Raw genomic sequence first — 18,775 nt, 5'->3', positions numbered from 1 at the left:
CAACTCAATTCCAGAAAAATAAACGACCCAATCAAAAAATGGGCCAAAGAACTAAATAGACATTTCTCCAAAGAAGACATACAGGTGGCTAACAAACACATGAAAAGATGCTCAACATCACTCATTATCAGAGAAATGCAAATCAAAACCACTATGAGGTACCATTTCACACCAGTCAGAATGGCTGCGATCCAAAAGTCTACAAGCAATAAATGTTGGAGAGGATGTGGAGAAAAGGGATCCCTCTTACACTGTTGGTGGGAATGCAAACTAGTACAGCCACTATGGAGAACAGTGTGGAGATTCCTTAAAAAACTGGAAATAGAACTGCCATATGGCCCAACAATCCCACTGCTGGGCATACACACCGAGGAAACCAGAATTGAAAGAGACACGTATACCCCAATTTTCATTGCAGCACTGCTTATAATATCCAGGATGTGGAAGCAACCTAGATGTCCATCAGCAGATGAATGGATAAGAAAGCTATGGTACATATACACAATGGAGTACTACTCAGCTGTTAAAAAGAATACATTTGAATCAGTTCTCATGAGGTAGATGAAACTGGAGCCTATTATACAGAGTGAAGTAAGCCAGAAAGAAAAACACCAATACAGTATACTAATGCATATATATGGAATTTAGAAAGATGGTAATGACAACCCTGTATGCGAGACAGCAAAAGAGATACATATATAGTACAGTCTTTTGGACTCTGTGGGAGAGGGCAAGGGTGGGATGATTTGGGAGAATGGCATTGAAACATGTATAATATCATATATGAAATGAATCGCCAGTCCAGGTTCCATACAGGATACAGGAGGCTTGGGGCTGGTGCACTGGGACGACCCGGAGGGATGGTATGGGGAGGGAGGTGGGAGGGGGGTTCAGGATGGGGAACACGTGTACGCCCGTGGCGGATGCATGTTGATGTATGGCAAAACCAATACGATATTGTAAAGTAAAAAACAAACAAACAAACAAACAAACAAAGGAGAAAATGCATTTTAATCAATAGATACAACCAAACAAAACATTTTGATTAAAATCAACATTCATTAAGATGTAAAAAAGTAAAAGTCTCAGAAAGCCATACCCAGATGACTTAGTTAACAGGGTATGGTACATTTTCATCAAGTAGATAAAATCCTAACAGAAGTATCTAATTTGCTATTGTCAGAATCATAAGTCAAAACTAGGTATCAATATCCATTAGACAACATGATACTTGAGCTTCTGGCAAATGCAGAAACAGTAAAAATAACTAAAATTATGAGGTACAGGATGGAAAAACATTTTGCACACTGTCACTACTTACAGACATTATGAATATCTACACTGAGAATCCAAAATAACTTATTGGTAAATGATTATAATCCATAGAAGAGTTTAGAAAGTTTTCTAAAATGAGTCCATATTAAAAAATAATTAAACTTTCTCTATACCAGCAACAAATAGTTCAGAATCTTGATAAGATTAATATCATGTTCAACGTCCATATAATGTTAATTTTCTAGGAAAACCACTGAAAATGTCTGACAATCAACTTATAAACACACCCATAAAGCTAACAAGCACCAAGAAATATAAACCACAGAATGAATAATTTAATATTGAAAATTTCAAATTACTCCCTAATTTATCAATATACTTAACACAATTGTAAACTTCCAATATTTTGTGTATATCTGTGTATGTGTACATATAGTCTGAGAAGCTGAATAAAATTTTAAAGAAATTTTAAAGTAAAATTTTTAAGAAAATTTTTACATTAAGAATGGCAACATATTCTCAAGGAAGAAAAGAAAGCAGGATGAACTTTGTCAGATTTCAACAACTGCTATAAAGATATAGTATTCAGCTTTGGCCACCTGATGCAAAGAGCTGACTCTTTAGAAAAGACCCTGATTCTGGGAAAGAGTGAAGGCAGAAGGAAAAATGGATGATAGAGGATGAGATGGTTGGATGGCATCACTGACTCAGTGGACATGGGTCTGAGCAAGCGCTGGGAGTTTGGTGATGGACAGGGAAGCCTGGTGTACTGCAGTCCATGGGGTGGCAGAGTTGGACACGACTAAGTGACTGAACAGACATAACAGATTCATACATGAAACATTATGTTATTAGTTTAAAAATTTTTACTCATGGGACAGAATTGAGAAGCCAGAAAGATAACACACAAATATGGAATCCTTTAATAACAGAGTCAACACTTATGGTCTATGTGGAGAAAAATACTTTTTCTAGGAAATGGTGTTGTTGACTGGATAGCTAACTAGGCAAAACTAAATAAATATTGGGTCCCTACCTCACATGACATAAAAATGAAGGTGAGCTGCATTTCAGACCATGTAAAAGGTAAAATTCTGAAGCTTAAAAAGACAGTATGGAACATCAATTAAACCTATCTTTTAAAAATGATTTGCAAATTTGACAACAACAAAATTAAGAACTCCTATTCATTAAACAATATAGACAGACATTAAAAAAATTTTACAATTTGGGATAAAATATTTTCACAGTATAAAACCAGGAAAAGATATTATTCAAAATAAAGATTACTCTGTGGATCAATAAGAAAAAATAAATTTAAAAATTGGAAATAGGAAGGAATAGGAATTTTACCCAAAAGTAGGCATATATGGTTCATAAGCATAAATAAGAGATCAACTACATTAAAATTAGTAAAATGCAATATCATGTGACAGTGAGTGCCTATTTCATACCACCATGATGAGAAGAAATGAAAAATCAGGCAACATCAAGCGTTGACAGGATGCAGAGCAACGGGAATTCCATCCATTACTGGAATAAAATGGGCATATCAACCTTGGGAAACAGTTTGTCATGTACTACATAGTAAAATTGAAATGTGTATCCCTTGGACATGCAATTCTACTATTAAATATGTACCCTAAGAAAATACTGCCTTTATCCCATAACCATGAGCAAGGATACTTAGAGCAATATCATATATAACCAAAACCCAAGAACTCTCAAAATGTTTACAAAGTGGAAACTGTTGTAGAAAATGAAACAGCAGTAACAATGAATCAACTAGAATTGCACACATGCAGAAGGATGGGTCTTAGAAACAATTCTGAATGAAAGAAGAAAATCATACACTATGCTTCAATTTTTAAAGTCCACACACAGGCAGAATGTAACAGCATTAGTTTAGATGTAAGAAATTACAGAGGAAAGTAAGTGGGAACATGGATTTCAAGGTTTGGAGGAGACAGAATAGCACTGATAATCATATTACTTGGCCTCTTTATTAAGGACGGAGTGTTGATTTTGACTTTGTACCTGCATGTATGTCTGTGTGTGCATACTCCTTTTATTTATATTTTACAATTTTTAAAAAATGAATTACAGTCTATTGTGCTTTTCATATATCCTCCAGTGACTCATACACATACTACTATTTAAAAGCTTTTTAATTGTACAAGACATGTCTACTTTAGGAAATTTGTTATAGTACCAATTTTCTTTATAGGTCAATTTCCTTTGCCCCACTAAGGATGTAACAATTAAAGGCATGTTTTCTAGTAGGCAGAAAGGGTAGTATTACACAGAAATAAATGTGAAGTATTCCATTTTGTATCCAAAATTTATTGGCACAAGCATAAGACAGGTACACCAAATCAAGTGAAAATAATTTAGATGAACAATTACAGTTATCATTGGTGGAGTTTATAACATGTATAAATAATAGGCCAATTATTTAAATATAAATATATAATCTACAGTCGTAATAGCAATTCTGCAAAGTAAAATATCAGAAAGACGAACTGACTTGCCACTTACGCAAGAAAGCTAGAATAAGAGCCAGATGTGTCTCTCTCATACGTGTCCTGTCATGACTTCATTTTGCCCAGATTTTGTTACTAGGTGTCTGATAGCAGGGTGTAATGGAGCATAAGAAGACCTGACTTAATTGTGCTCTGCATCTGGTTAGCCATTTGACTTTGGATAATATTTCATGAGCTCTTAAGAACTCAGTTCTTTTTCTTTCCTTTTCTCTTTTAAAGAATTGGAGATTACAATACTTATCAGAGTCACTCTGAAGTTTAAACAAAATACATATGTAAAGCACCCAGCACAAAACATCTATTCAGTACCTTTTAAGTTGATGAGGATAATGATGATGAATTTTCTGTTAAATTATGGGATCAGCTCCCCAGTGGTTAAAAACAGGAACAGTGGGCTGGCTGAAGGGAGGGCTGATCAAGCAAACAGAGGGAGAAGATGAGAGAACTAGGAAAGTGCTAAAGAGCTCACTTTCATGACCCTGTGTAGAGTCTTGGCCAAGCAAGGCTGGAGGGATGATGTAATGTGGAAGAGGCTGATGCTCTGAACACAGGGAACGTTCTTGGGGCAAGCAGGGGTTAGGTGACAGCCTTACTAAGGAAAAAGGAACGAAAGAAGAAACTGGAAGACTCTCATTAGGTCAGGCACCCCTGACCCAGAGCTAAGAACATTTGCAGCCCTGAAGAGCCTCATGAGCATGTGAATGCCCTCACCTTTGTCTTCCTGGCTGGAGAGTTCTGAGGAAGATTGGCCAGAAGAATCTCAGCCTGCAGCTTCCCAGGGTTCTGCTAATCATCTGACCTGGGATGCACAGTTTCACTGCTAGGCAGATGCTTTTAGCAAACCAGAGCTTCTCTATTCCTGTGATATCTTGACCATGACAAAGAAAAGACCAGGAAACAACAATGCAGCAACAGAGCTCCTTATTTTGAAAAGTACAATATGGACTTCTGTTATTATCCCTGGGTTACTACTTGTGCACCCTTCTGAATTCTTGTTGGCAACAACCTAAGTCCTTATAGAAGGACTTCCTTTTACCCTTTACTTTTTCTAAGATGTAAAATGTTTCTTCTATCACTACCTCAAGACTAGAACTGTGCTATGCGTAGATGAATCTACTGAATTCCACTGAACCGCCTGTTAGCTTTCCCAAATATCATCAGTCTCAGGTCCTTGGCTCCTCTGATCCACCTGCCAGTGTTTAGAACTGCGGTCTTCCTTTCATCCTTGGCCCAGCCAGTTAGATACACCACAGTCCCAATGAGTGAACCAAGCTCAAGATATGTGTGTGCCAAGTTAAGACTCACGGAGCAATTCAAGATACCCTCAGCAATGATTGAAAAACATGCAGAAGTATACAATGTGACAGATTTCTAAAACTCAAATGACCTCTTGTTCATCTCCTATTGTAAATGTAATTCTTCTTTTTTTCCTCTCTGAAATTTGAAATTGTTTTGGTTCTGCCCATCATTGACCACCAACGGTGCCATGAAACCTACCTTCCTGTGCTCAGAAGGAAGGCTAATGAGAGATGCTGTAAGTGACAAAGCAAAGCAGCACTTGGCTTACACTGAACTCCATACCTGAGCGCATAGCCTCTTTCTGCATGCTGCCATAGTCATGCCAGTCCTTTCTTCTCAAACCATCTGTCCATGCATAGAACTGCCCATCTCCCAGGCCCAGTGGGAATGTCTGTGGAAAAGGAAAGTATTCAGAGCATAAAAAGGAGGTAGTTCCTTCTGTGTGGCTGGTAAACACAGCCAGATGCATCATAGGCAATCAAAAATACTCCAATAACTGATTCTCCCCATCTACTGAAAAGAAAGGCATTGCTAGTGACCTGGTGGACACACATTTTAAAACCTTTTTTCTGTTTTTAAAATAAGAGCCTGTGTCACACACAACACCTACATTTCCAATTTTATTTTATCCAAAGCCTTTCATAATTTAGTGCACCACTTCATCCGAGCATAAATGCCTAGCCATTTTTACTTGCCCAAAGTGTAGATGGCAGTAGGGCTACTGATTTTGTATTAAAACAAAATACTTTTTTGTGTGATTTGTACAATTTCCACTCATTTTGATCAAGTACATCCTAATGGCCTGGTGACAGTATTAGCAAGCATCTGTTGAATGCTCACTGTGTACCAGGTACTAAGACACTCTATGTATAGAAGATCCTTCAGTCTTTACAAGAGTCTTTGACTTTTACAAGAGTCTAAGACTTCAGTCTTTACAAGAGTCTTTTGACTCCATGTATCTGCCAATTAAAAGTATTAATAGAATAACTTGAATGAAACTACAGTGGCCAAGCCAGGACTTGGGCCAGTTCTATTAAGACCAAAATTGGGGTGCTAAGGACCATGGCAATGGCACCCCACTCCAGTACTTTTGCCTGGAAAATCCCATGGACAGAGGAGCCTGGTAGGCTGCAGTCCATGAGGTTGCTAAAAGTCGGACACGACTGAATGACTTCACTTTCACTTTTCACTTTCCTGCATTGGAGAAGGAAATGGCAACCCACTCCAGTGTTCTTGCCTGGAGAATCCCAGGGACAGGGGAGCCTGGTGGGCTGCCATCTATGGGGTCGCACAGAGTCGGACACGACTGAAGTGACTTAGCAGCAGCAGCAGCAGCAAGGACTATGAAATACTGCCTCCCATCAAGAATTCTGTTAAACTATGGTGTGTGGTTATGCTTACAGTTGAAATGATCACCAAATCAACAGTGTATGCTTTGGTGAAACTCAGTGTGTTCTAATGTCACCTTAACTATTATTTTTGTGTACCTGGCTGAAGCTGCTTCTTTCTTTATGGTGCTTATTTTGGTAATAAATAAAATGTTTGGGATGACGCTTATCCTCACAATCTCAAAAGTCAAGATAATATAAAATAAATGATTTCATATTCACATAGCATTTTCCTTTAGTTCATTTTTGGAAATAATACATCAACAGAAAAAATAAAAGAACACTTTTGAAAGTTTCAATTTAGGTAAAACAAAAGATTAATAGTTTCAGTGAGGAAAGTTTACCCTAAGAGCCTTTGCAAATAAAAGGTCTTACTTCTTTGTCTGAAATAGGACAACTATTGTATTTATGAAAAAGTATCCACCTTCAGTACATCTTTATGGTTTATAAAGCTTCCACTAGTTTGAAAAGAATAAAAATGGATCTTAATATTTTTTAAAAATGGTAGTTAAATCAGAGGACAGACTTTCCAGATCAGGTGACTATTATCTAAATATATTTAAAAAAATGTTCATTATAGTGGTAAGTTCAGGAAAACAACAACAGGGGAATAAACATACAAGGATGATGGTGAGTTTAAAAAATTTATTAAGAATAAATTTTGAAAGGAGGATGACAAGAAAGAAAAGATGAAAAAATAAACAGAAATATAATAAAAATAAAAGAAAGTGGAATAAAACAATTTTGAGGTTTAATACCAATACAAAAAAAAAGCCTCATGCATTTTTTTCTGATTGATATTCATTTTATAATTGGAATACAGCTCTAGGCAAGAGAAGATTTGGGTCAAGATTATTCTCAAAATAGTAAAAATGTGCTTCCAGCAAGAGCTCCTGTGATCCAAACCACTGGTTTATGAAGTCCTCTAGGCTGGGGTCTGATCAAGAAGGACTTTCATTACATCTTCCAATGACTAAATAAAGATGACACAGCAGCAGACTCATTGATGTGAAGATATAGTGCTGTCTGGGTGATACCTTCTGTGAGGCAGAGATGGTGCCCAAGGCCATCCTGTTGGGGAGGACGGTTCTTCTCATTAGAGACACTGAGGTTTTCAGGCATCTTTCAAGGATTTCTGGCCTGAAACGTGGGCCTCTGTGTGAGCTATGATGTCCTGAAGGCCACTGTCGTAGTTCAGTGCCTAAGCTGTGTCCGACTCTTTGCAGCACACCAGGCTTCCCTGTTCTTTACTATCTCTCAGACTTTGCTCAAACTCATGTCCATTGAGTTGATGAGGCCATCCAACCATCTCATCCTCTGTCACAGGCCAATGGGAGGAACAAAGATGGCAGCTGAGCAGTGGTTCCAGTGGGAAACAGAGCATGTCTTCCCAGCATTTTGGAAAGTGAGGGGGTCAGTTTTAGGACCTTGACCTAGTTGTGCACAACACGTATGTTGCTCTGGGCACACAACAGTGTCATGTGACAGGAGGTGGACTAGGGGCTACAGATACCCGACAATGGCCTCACCTTCTCCCCTTGCTCAACGATGCACCCAATTCCAGGTATGAGGCATCTCCACAGACCCAATAAGCAGCAGGACAATGGGTCCCAGTGGACACTGAGTGGTTCCCCCTCAGGCAGGGGTGTCAGGTAATGCACCCATCCCTATAGGATGTCCTAGGTCAAATCTCAGAGCTGTACCTGTCCCAGGTGTCATGGGGCTTGGTGTTCTCAGCCCACAGCACACTGATCCCCAGTGAGCATTGAAGGTGGCTGTATCCCTTCACTCTGTACCTTTACAGTGCTGGGTGCCTCTGCAGGGGTCCCTGGTCTGGCACACGGCACAACAGGCTCCATTGCTCAAATGTCTTAAAACCCAGCTGGTACCTCAGTCTCCCCAGCCATGTTGTTTCACTTGTTAGTAATTTAACCCATGGCTTTAGTATTCCATTTGTTTCTTTCTACAAATCCCGCTACTTGTAGATTATAGGAAAGATGGAACCTCCATCTGACACTGAACTATTTTGCCCTGTCTTGTGCATCATGACTTTTGAACATGTCTCCTCGTCCACCATCATCTGACATCATCTGGCTTTTTACCCAGCCACATGGGGCTGTTTAAAACACCTGAGGCAGGGCATATAATACCTATTACACACAGTTCTTGAATGGTTTCGCCTATTTCCTTAGGCCTCCAGGGAATTCATTTTGTTTGACAATTACCATTCTGAAAGGAGTACATGAAGGCTTATTTCATATGCAGAATACATAATGTGAAATGCCAGGCTGGATGAAGCACAAGCTGGAATCAAGATAGCTGGGAGAAATATCAATAACCTCAAATATGCAGATGATACAACCCTTATGGCAGAAAGTGAAGAAGAACTAAAGAGCCTCTTGTTGAAAGTGAAAGAGGAGAGTGAAAATGTTGACTTAAAACTCAACATAACCCTGTGTACAAGACAGCAAAAGAGACACTGATGTATAGAACAGTCTTATGGACTCTGTGGGAGAGGGAAAGGGTGGGAAGATTTGGGAGAATGGCACTGAAACATGTAAAATATCGTGTATGAAATGAATCGCCAGTCCAGGTTCGATGCACGATACTGGATGCTTGGGGCTGGTGCACTGGGATGACCCAGAGGGATGGTATGGGGAGGGAGGAGGGAGGAGGGTTCAGGATGGGGAACACATGTATACCTGTGGTGGATTCATTTTGATATTTGGCAAAACTAATACAATTATGTAAAGTTTAAAAATAAAATAAAAATTAAAAAACAAAACCCCAAAAACTCAACATTCAGAAAACTAAGATTTTGGCATCCAGTCCCATCACATCATGTCAAACAGATGGGGAAATAATGTAAAACTTTTCTGGGGGGCTCGAAAATCACTGCAGATGGTGACTGCAGCCATGAAATTAAAAGATGCTTGCTCCTCAGAAGAAAAGCTATGACAAACATAGCGTATTAAAAAGCAGAGACATCACTTTACCAACAAAGGTCTGTTTAATCAAAGCTATGGTTTTTCCAGTAATCATGTATGGATGTGAGACTTGGATTATAAAGAAAGCTGATCACTGAAGAATTGATGCTTTTCAACTGTGGTGTTGGAGAACACTCTTGAGAGTCTCTTGGGCTGCAAGGAGATCCAACCAGTCCATCCTAAAGGAGATGAGTCCTGGGTGCTCATTGGAAGGACTGATGCTAAAGCTGAAACTCCAACATTTTGGCCACCTGATTGAATGAGCTGACTCATTTGAAAAGACCCTGATACTGGGAAAGATTGAAGGCAGCGGGACAAGGGAGTGGCAGAGGATGAGATGGTTGGATGGCATCACTGACTCAATGGACAAAAGTCTGAGCAAACGTGGGGAAATAGTGAAGGACAGGGAAGCCTGGCATGCTGCGGTGTCCAGAGTCAGACATGACTTAGCGACTGACCAACAAATCCATATGACTAGGAAGAAACATAAAGATCACATTAGGAAAATCAGTCACGAATCTTGGCAATTTTTTTTTTTTCTTTTTCTCTTCTCACCTCTTGTAAGGGAAACAGAAGCAAAAAAAAAAAAAAAAAAAAAAAATTAAATGGCCCTAATTAAAAGCTTTTGCCCAGACAAAGAACCATCAACACAACAAAAAGGCAAACCATGGAATAGGAGATGATATTTGCAAAATATATGACTGAGAAGGGGTTAATAACCAAAGCATGTAAACAGCTCATGTGACTCCACTTCAAAAAAAAAAAAATCTGATCAAAAAATGGGCAGAAGACCTGAAAAAACGTTTTTCAAATTTATAAAGGAGAGATACAGATGGCTAACATGGAAAGGTGCTTAAACCTGTTATTAATAATTATCAGAGAAATGCAAATCAAAATCACAATGAGATATCATCTCACACCTGTTATGCTGGTGATTATCAAAAAGAATAAATCTGTTGTCTAGGAAGTAGAGAAAAGGGAAAGCTCATACAATGTTGGTGGGATTGTAAATTGGTGCAGCCACTATGGAGAACAGATGGGGGATTTTACAAAATTAAAACCGGAACTACCATATAATTCAGCAATCCAGTCCTGGGTATATTTTTGAGGAAAATGAAAATAGAAATTCTAAAAGGTATATGCACTCCCATTCTCATAGCAGTATTATTTACAGTAGCCAGAGCATGGGAGCATCATAAGTATTTATCAACAGATTAATGGATAAAGAAAATGTGGTACATATAATATATACAATAGATTATTACTCAGCCATAAAAAGAATGAAATTTTGACATTTTCAACAACATAGATGGACTTGGAGGGTATTATGGTTAGTGAAATAAGTCAGAGAAATAAAATAATGTATGATGTTACTTATATATGAAATCGGGAAAATAAATCAAATGAAAAAAAATAGAAACAGACTCAGATACAGAGAAAAAAAATGTAGTGGTTGCTACTGGGGAGAGGGGTGGAGGGGCAAGATAGGGGCAGAGGATTAATAGGTGCAGAATAGTAGGTAAAAACTAAGATACAAGAATGTGGTGTGCAGCACAGTGGATATTGCCAACATTTTATAAAAACTTTAACTTGAGTATAATCTACAAAAATCACTGTGTTGTTCACTTAAAACTAATATAACATTGTACATCAACTCTAGTTAAAACTTAAAAAAATGCAAGACTCATTCACAAAACATGTGTCACGATGTACAGTAGACCCTTTTAATTAATCTATCTTCTTGATGGCTAATGACCAAAATAGAGATTAGATGTGTTTACATTCTTTTCACCTGTCAGAAAGGTAGGTACATGTGTGGGTGCATGCTTGCTCAGTTGTGTCTGACTCTTTTGTGACCCTATGGACTATAACCCACCAGGCTTCCCTGTCCGTTAGATTTCCCAGGCAAGAATATTGGAGTAGGTTGCCATTTCTTCCTCCAGGGGATCTTCCCAACACAGGGATCAAACCCATGTCTCCTGCATTGGCAGGTGGACTCTTTACTGCCGAGCCACCTGGAAAGCACAGAGAGGTAGATGAATAAACCTAAATCAGTCCCAGCCCTTTTGAATAGAACCATCTTAGTTCTGAAAGCTTGCAAGTCTAAGTGTTAGTCGCTCAATCAAGTTGTGTTCAACTCTTTTTGCCACCCCATGGACTGTAGCCCACCAGGCTCTTCTGTCCATGAAATTCTCCAGGCAAGAATACTAGAATGGGTAGACATTCCCTTCTCCAGGGGATCTTTCCGACCCAAGGATCAAACCCAGGTCTCTGCCATTGCAGGCAGATTCTTTACCGTCTGAGCCAAATCTTGACCATCAATAAATGACTCTACTGAATTCTGGCCTTTCCTTCCATGAGAGCCATATCCAAGGCCAGGTTCATTTGCTCCTCTCCTGATATGGCAACCCACTCCACTGTTGTTGCCTGGGAGATCTCATGGAACGGAGGAGCCTGGTGGGTTATGTTCCATGGGGCCACAGAGAGCCAGACACGACTGAGGAACTAAGTGCACACACCCACACACACACGCACATACGGCATATGGAAGAACTCTGGATCTTGGGCCAGAAGACGTAAATTAAGGTTTCAAACCATATGAAAAAAAATGTACATTTTCTCTAGGCCCCTCAGCTAATTCATATCTGAAATTAGAGTAATAAAAATAATACCTGACTTATCCACTTGACAAGCATTTTCGAGTAGTAAATCAGATAAAGTATCTGAAAACCCTGGCTTATCATAAAGTGATATATATAAATGTGAGTTGTTTTCACAGTCTCTCCTATTTTTATAGATGTTTGAGTTATTTCCACTGCCCTTGAAAAGTTACAACATAGTTGAAGAGACAAAACTTATATACAGTAAGCAAATGATGAAGTATGTGGTCCATAGTATACTACAGTAAATGTTAATAGAATATGGTGATGGGTGTGAATTCTTACATTGGATGTCATTAAGTTTCTTATATATTATTGCTATCAGAGAAATACTCTAAGCAATCACATATAGAAAAATAATACAATTACAGAAATAGTAATATAATGAATGACATGGCTGAGAAAAAGACATAACTGACATTTATTCTTGTAAAAATCTATCCTCATAAGGGTAGGAGGTGAACTCAAGTTCAGAGATGTTAGGGTCACATGATAAAGTCCTCCAGAACTCATAAATAATAAGAGGCAAACTAGAATTTGAACCACACACATCAGCCTTTAAATCTTACAGATTACTAAAAATACACTAGCATGGATATTTCTCATGATTCCCTCATTATCCACGTATTCAGTCATTTTAAAATGTTAGGATACAAATAAAAGGATGAAATTAAAATATCTCCTCACACCATATAAAAATGAACAGAAATGTAGGTATATATCTAAATGTAAGACCTGAAATTTTAAGAGAACATAGGCAGTATATTCCTTAACATAAATTATATAAATATTTTCCAGATATGTCCTCTAAAACAAAGGCAATAAAAGCAAAATTAAACAAACTGGATCTAATTAAACTTAAAAGCTTTTGCACAGCAAAGGAAACCATTGGCGGAATGAAAGACAAACTATGGAATTGGAGAAAATAGATGACCAACAGGGGTTAATATTCAAACTATATAAATGGCACATGCAATTCAATATTTTTTTAGAAAATCAAGAAATGGAAAGAGAAGACTTCTTTCCAAAGAAGACACACAGATGACCAACAGGCACATGAAAACATGCTCAATACTGATAATTTTTGTAGAAGTGCAAATCAAAACCATAACGAGATCACCTACACCTGTCAGAATGGCTATCATCAAAATATATACAAATAACAAACGGTAAAGACGTGGGGGAAAATGCACTGTTGTTCACTGTTGGTACAATGTAAACTGGTGCAGCCATTGTGGAAAACAATATGGAGGTTTCTCAAAAAACTAAATCTAGAATGACTATACGATCCAGCAATCCTACTCCTGGGTGTACAACTGGAAATAAAAACAGAAGCACGTCATTGGAAAAGATACAAGGAAACAATGTTCCTAGCAGCATTACTTACAATTGCCAAGATATGGAAACAAACCAAGTGTCCTTCAACAGATAAATGGAAGAAGATGTGGAACATATATACAGTGGAATACTAGTCAGTCATAAAAAGAATGAAATTCTGCCATTTGCAACAATGGGACCTAAAGAATATTATGCTTAGTGCAATAAGTCAGATAGAGAAAGACAAACACTGTATGATATCCCTTATATGTAGAATTTAAAAAATAATACAAACAAACGTGGGCTTCCCTGGTGGCTCAGATGGTAAAGAATCCACCTGCAGTGAAGAAGACCTGGGTTCAATCCCCAGGTCGAGAAGACCCCCTGGAGAAGGGAATGGCAACCCACTCCAGTATCCTTGCCTAGAGAATCCCAGGTCATAGGAGCCTGGCAGGCTACAGTCCATGAGGTTGCAAAGAGTCAGACATGACTGAGCTACTAACACTTTCACAAACAAATATATATGCAAAACAGAAACAGATCCAGAGACACTGAAAACAAACTTGTGGTTACCAGTAGGGAGATGGAAGCACAGAAGGATAAATTAGGGGTATGGAATTAAGAGGTAAAAACTACTCAGTATAAAATAGATAAGGAACATGGATATATTTTACAAATAGGGAATTATACCCATTATTGTCTAATAACTTTTAATTGAGTATAATAAGTAAAAGTATTGAATCACAATGCTGTATACCTGAAAGTAATATAATTTTGTAAACCAACTACATACCAATCAAAAGGTTAGGAAATAAAACTAGAGAGACAGGTAAAGTCAAAGATTTTCACAGACAGAACTTTAGACTCAATGTACTGGGCATTAAAGAGTCATTAATGACTCTCAAACTGAAGAGCAAAATAATATCATGTGATGCAGAAGTTACTTCTGTTCTAATATCCTCTTCCTTCCTAGGTTTCAACCCAACTCCAGAGCATGCAAGGAGCCTACAGTAACCTACAGAGAAGGTTCTCCATGTTTGCATGCCCACAGAACAGACAGATAAGTTAATGTCAGGATACAAAATAATTTCCTTGGTGGACAGAACTATCTTCTTCTTTCCATTCTGTTTAAATTCTCAGATGTTACACTGTTAACATAATTGCAAGAAGTGAACAGAATTAAATAAAAATAAGCCTGAGTGAGTGAGGACGCAGAACCCCCAGTCCATCCTCTAGACTGTGTAAACATGGTTTTGGAAGCAAAGCTAGGGCCGCAGATGTATGAAGCGGGGAGGAGGGTACACTGAGGAGGGCCCCTCTTTTAGATCTTAAAATCTGCATCACCATATCAAATACTTTGATTTCAAAATGTTAAACAAACTCAAGTACTTATAAAACTGGGTGACATTCACCATTCCTAAACCCAATATGCCAGCAAATTTGGAAAACTCAGCAGTGGCCACAGGACTGGAAAAGGTAAGTTTTCATTCCAATCTCAAAGAAAGGCAATGCCAAAGAATGCTCAAACTACCCCACAATTGCACTCATCTCACACGCTACTAAAGTAATGCTCAAAATTCTCCAAGCCAGGCTTCAGTAATATGTGAACCGTGAACTTGCAGATGTCAGGCTAGTTTTAGAAAAGGCAGAGGAACCAGAGATCAAATTACTAACATCCACTGGATCATCAAAAAAAGAGTTCCAGAAAAACATCAATTTCTGCTTTATTGACTATTCCAAAGCCTTTGACTGTGTGGACCACAACAAACTCTGGAAAATTCTGAAAGAGATAGGAATACCAGACCATCTGATCTGCCTCCTGAGGAATCTGTATGCAGGTCAGAAAGCAACAGTTAAAACTTGACATGGAACAACAGACTGGTTTCAAATAGGAAAAGGAGTATATCAAGGCTGTATATTGTCACCCTGCATATTTAACTTATAGACAGAGTACATCTGGAGAAGGAAATGGCAACCCACTCCAGTGTTCTTGCCTGGAGAATCCCAGGGATGGGGGAGCCTGATGGCTGCCGTCTATGGGGTCACACAGAGTCGGACACGACTGAAGTGACTTAGCAGCAGCAGCAGCAGCAGAGTACACCATGAAAAACACTGGGCTGGAAGAAGCACAGGCTGGAATCAAGATTGCCAGGAGAAATATCAATAACCTCAGATATGCAGATGACACCACCCTTATGGCAGAAAGTGAAGAAGAACTGAAGAGCCTCTTGATGAAAGTGAAAGAGGAGAGTGAAAAAGGCTTAAAACTCAACATTCAGAAAACTAAGATCATGGCTCCCGGTCCCATCACTTCATGGCAAATAGATGGGGAAACAGTGGAAACAGTGACAGTGACAGAGTTTATTTTTAGGGCTCCAAAATCACTGCATATGGTGATTGCAGCCATGAAACTAAAAGACACTTACTCCTTGGAAGGAAAGCTATGACCAACCTAGACAGCATATTTAAAAGCAGGGACATTACTTTGTCAACAAAGTACAAAGGTCCATGTAGTCAAGGCTATGGTTTATCCAGAGACATGTATGGATGTGAGAGTTGGACTATAAAGAAAGCTGAGTGCTGAAGAATTGATGGTTTATCCAGAGACATGTATGGATGTGAGAGTTGGACTATAAAGAAAGCTGAGCACCGAAGAATTGATGCTTTTGAACTGTGGTGTTGGATAAGACTCTTGAGAGTCCCTTGGATCACAAGGAGATAGATCCAACCAGTCCATCTTAAAGGAGATCAGTCCTGGGTATTCATTGGAAAGACTAATGTTGAAACTGAAACTCCAACACTTTGGCCACCTGATGTGAAGAGCTGACTCATTGGAAAAGACCTTGATGCTGGGAAAGATTGAGGGCAGGAGGAGAAGGGGATGACAGAAGATGAGATGGTTGGATGGCATCATCGACTCAATAGACATGGGTTTGGGTAAACTCCAGGAGTTGGTGATGGACAGGGAGGCCTGGCGTGTTGTGGTTCATGGGGTCACAGTTGGACATGACTGAGCAACTGTACTGAACTGAACTGAACCCAATGGCCAGGTGTACACCATACTCTTAATCAAGACCTCACTCAGCCTCACTCACAAATTGACAGCAGTGTCTTTTATTTGGTGTAAATCTGACTGAGATTACCAGCACCCTGAACAGATACACATATCCTATGTATCCACATTGGTACCTAAATACCTGAGAGCACAGAATGATTTTTTCATGCATTATTTTAATGAAACTACCTCTACAAGGTGGCTATGTAGGTAACTAAACACTGTTCTGGATTTTATGTTGAGCACTAAAAGTCAAAACAACATGCTCAGGATCCAAGATAGTTTTTTTTCCTGATGACCAGCAGTTACGCTGACCACACACCTTGCAGGATGATGTTTTGTAATATTGAAATAATTTATTTTATTATGCATATTTCTGGGTGGAATTTGTTTGCAAAAAAAAAAAAAGAATGCTATCATACTCATGCTTTAATAATCAGATCAGATCAGATCAGATCAGTCACTCAGTCGTGTCCGACTCTTTGAGACCCCATGAATCACAGCACGCCAGGCCTCCCTGTCCACCACCAACTCCCGGAGTTTACTCAGACTCACGTCCATCAAGTCAGTGATGTCAACCAGCCATCTCATCCTCTGTCGTCTCCTTCTCCTCCTGCCCCTAATCTCTCCCAGCGTCAGAGTCTTTTCCAATGAGTCAACTCTTCACATGAGGTGGCCAAAGTACTGGAGTTTCAGCTTTAGCATCATTCCTTCCAAAGAAATCCCAGGGCTGATCTCCTTCAGAATGGACTGGTTGGATCTCCTTGCAGTCCAAGGGACTCTCAAGAGTCTTCTCCAACACCACAGTTCAAAAGCATCAATTCTTCGGCACTCAGCCTTCTTCACAGTCCAACTCTCACATCCATACATGACCACAAGAAAAACCATAGCCTTGACTAGACGAACCTTTATAAAGGTTGGCAAAGTAATGTCTCTGCTTTTGAATATGCTATCTAGGTTGGTCATAACTTTCCTTCCAAGGAAATTTCATGGCTGCAGTCACCATCTGCAGTGATTTTGGAGCCCAGAAAAATAAAGCCTGACACTGTTTCCACTGTTTCCCCATCTATTTCCCATGAAGTGATGGGACCAGATGCCATGATCTTCGTTTTCTTTAATAATGCCAACATCTTATTTATATGCCTATATTCGTGTAATATAGAGTAAATTTATTAGTCTCTCAGTTGTGTCTGACTCTTTGTCACCCCATGGACTATAGCACCCAGGCCCCTCTGTCCATGGAATTCTTTGGGCAAGAATACTGGAGTGCATTGTCATTCCCTTCTCCAGGGGATCTTCCCGACCAGGGATCAAACCCAGGTCTCCTGCACTGCATGGGGATTCTTTATTGTCTGAGCCACCAGGGAAGCCCTCATGTAATATAAGAAACACACAATTTAAGACTTCTACTAACAGCTCTTGCTTCCTGCTCTGATCTCTCTGAAACTACGAATTTTAATCTTAAGGCAACCATTTTAGAAGTTTTATGTGAAGATCACAATAATTTACTGTGCTACACATGATGTCCACATGACTCTGATCCAAGTCCTTTTTGTAATACCTCATTGTTTTGTTTTTAATTTAATTTTTCATTGGGGTAAAATTGGTTTACAATGTTGTGTTTGTTTTTGCCATACAACATATATATCTATATCTATATCTATCTATATATATAGATATATATATCTCCTCCTCTTGACCCTTCCTCCCCTCCCCTAATCCTACTTCTCTGTGTCATCACAGAGCATCAGGCTGGGTCCTTGGGCTATTTATTTTACACATGGATGCATACATATAAAGTCAATGCTGCTTTCTCAATTCATCCCACCCTCCTTCCCCTACTGTGTCCACAAGGCTGTCCTCCACATCTGTGTCTCCATTCCGTCCCTGCAAATAGGTTCATCTGTATAATTTTTCTAGATTCCATATATATGTGCCAATTTCACAATTTGTATGGAAACACAAAAGACATAAAATAGCCAAAGCAATGTTGAGAAAGAAAAACAAAGCTAGAGGAACCAACTTTCCTGACTTCAGACTATACTAGAAAGCTACAGTCATCAAGACAGTAAGGAACGGACACAGAAATAGAAATAAAGACCAATGGAACAAGACAGAAAGCCTGGAGATAACCAAGCACATATGAGTACCTAATCTTTGACAAAGGAGGCAAGAACATACAATGGAGAAAAGACAGCCTCTTCAATTAATGGTACTGGGAAAACTGGATGTAAAAACATGTTTAACAAAA

General features: G+C 38.9%; 1 protein-coding gene across 1 annotated transcript in view; it reads right to left on the bottom strand.

Moving 5' to 3' along the window:
* The window catches only part of GALNTL6 (polypeptide N-acetylgalactosaminyltransferase like 6), a 1,496,936-nt gene that overhangs the window by 990,535 nt on the left and 487,626 nt on the right, over positions 1-18,775 (bottom strand). Inside the window, exon 2 of the mRNA XM_055577661.1 lies at positions 5,400-5,508. Within this exon, the coding sequence (XP_055433636.1) occupies positions 5,400-5,508 (109 nt within the window). The remainder of the gene's footprint in view (positions 1-5,399; positions 5,509-18,775) is intronic.

This window comes from Bubalus kerabau, chromosome 4, assembly GCF_029407905.1.
Source record: "Bubalus kerabau isolate K-KA32 ecotype Philippines breed swamp buffalo chromosome 4, PCC_UOA_SB_1v2, whole genome shotgun sequence".
NCBI classification, from domain to species: Eukaryota; Metazoa; Chordata; class Mammalia; order Artiodactyla; family Bovidae; genus Bubalus; species Bubalus kerabau.
The sequence above is the reverse complement of the archived record's forward strand: the minus strand, read 5'-3'. Positions and strand labels throughout refer to the sequence as shown.